The sequence below is a fragment of the Vicia villosa genome, linkage group LG4 (assembly GCF_029867415.1).
Source record: "Vicia villosa cultivar HV-30 ecotype Madison, WI linkage group LG4, Vvil1.0, whole genome shotgun sequence".
Taxonomy (NCBI): domain Eukaryota; kingdom Viridiplantae; phylum Streptophyta; class Magnoliopsida; order Fabales; family Fabaceae; genus Vicia; species Vicia villosa.
Genome location: NC_081183.1, coordinates 158,427,265 through 158,428,988, shown reverse-complemented (window position 1 = coordinate 158,428,988; position 1,724 = coordinate 158,427,265). Strand labels below are relative to the sequence as shown.

The window sequence follows — 1,724 nt, the reverse complement described above, 5'->3', positions numbered from 1 at the left end:
ATCCAATAAATTGCTCCTTGGTCTTTTGTCCATAGGAAACCCAAATTGACGACGAGCTAACACGGGGCTATAGCTGATTGCTCCTTTTGTACCAATGAGGGGCACATTAGGGAAATCACCACAGAAGTCCAAAGTCTTCATTCTACAGAAGTGATTGTTTGTCCAAACAATCTCAGCGTTGGTAAGAGTCATGATCTTGTGTGACCATTTCAATCCTTCTTTCTGGCTCCAGAATTCAGGGGTGTCAGGAAGATGAGATATGTACCACTTGTATAAAAAAGGAGTACAACAGGTAACCATTCCCTTTCCATAGGAATTTCTTAGATGAATAATAAGTGTCCCCAAGTAAGGTAGGAACATGATTCTTCTTCATAAAAATCTTAATGGCATTTATATCAACAAAGTTGTTAATGTTTGGGAACAAGAACAATCCATTTACCAACAAAGCAAAAACAACTTCAAAGTCTTCTTCCTTTCTTTCTTGTGATAAGGTGAGAGCTTTCTCAATTAAGAACTCAGCAGGTGACCCAGGTAATCCTCCTTCAGTAACCATGTTCTTTTCAATTTCTCCCTTTCTCAAATGAGTAGATTTTGCAATCTCACAAGGCTTGGGATCTTGTTCTAAACCAGTGAAAGGAATTCTTCCAGTAATAGGCAACCCAATGATGCTTGAATACTCCTCTAAGGTAGGCAATAGTTGATAATCAGAGAAAATGAAACAATGATACAATGAGTCATAGAAATGGATCAAAGTGGAGAGGATTCCTTCTTCCATCTTGGTTCTGAGGAGATACAACAATCTTCCATATTTGCTACAAAACTTGTCTTGATCAATAATAAAAGATCCTATCTTTCGTAATTCTTCCACCTTTAAACTCTTGAAAGTATATTTCTTGGTTTTTCTTCTTTCAGGTTCCATCCCTATAATGTTTACAAAGTAAAAGGTTTCTTTTAATTCCTTGAAAGATATTATGTTTTTAGATGCATGGATGAATGAATGCAAACATAGCAAAAACATGGGCTTGAGGGTTCAAAGTCACGAGAATGGAGCCAAAGGTCTACCCATCCCAAAGGTGTGTACTATGGTTATTTTGTACCTGTAGATCAAGGTTCTATTGTTTCCCAAACTCAAGCAGCCCAACTTGGAGATTGTAAACTTTGTATCAACATACTCATTTGAACAAAATTCAAGAGAACCTCATCTGAGCATAGCCTCGTGTAATAACTATTCTGAAAATGAATCAGACATAGTTTCCACACTACATCTTAATGGCCAAGATTGGTTAAGGATTTCTAGGTCCCCAACTTCTACAGCCTAGTTGAATGCAACGATGTATTCCCAACTACATGGTCAACAAAGTTACTTCCAAAGAGGCCTCCACTGAGCGATGGATCTCAAATTGACTTCTTTGGGACTACTCCCTCGAGATCAAAATGACTATACCAGTCTCCTATAATAAGTGTACATTATAAATCCAGGTTAGGATTTGTCTCACCACAAGGGTCATGACTCCCTTTCCCAATACAACCCAATAAAATAACAAGTATACACATAGGAAAATAAAAGCCAAAAACAAAAGGTTAAGTATAAAACAAAAAGATAATAACAAAAGATAAAAACAAAAACAAAGATTGGGTCAACCCTTCCAAAGATACACCAATAGTTTGATCAGTATCCCCAACAAAGTCACCACTTTTCTGTAGCGGTGAAATTGGTGAGACTA

General features: G+C 37.1%; 1 protein-coding gene across 1 annotated transcript; it reads right to left on the bottom strand.

The window, feature by feature from the left end:
* Positions 1-244: 244 nt before the first annotated feature.
* LOC131598174 (uncharacterized) lies at positions 245-919 on the bottom strand. Its single transcript, XM_058870800.1, has one exon. It carries the CDS (start codon positions 917-919, stop codon positions 245-247), a length of 675 nt encoding a protein of 224 aa, XP_058726783.1.
* Between the last annotated feature and the right edge of the window lie 805 nt (positions 920-1,724).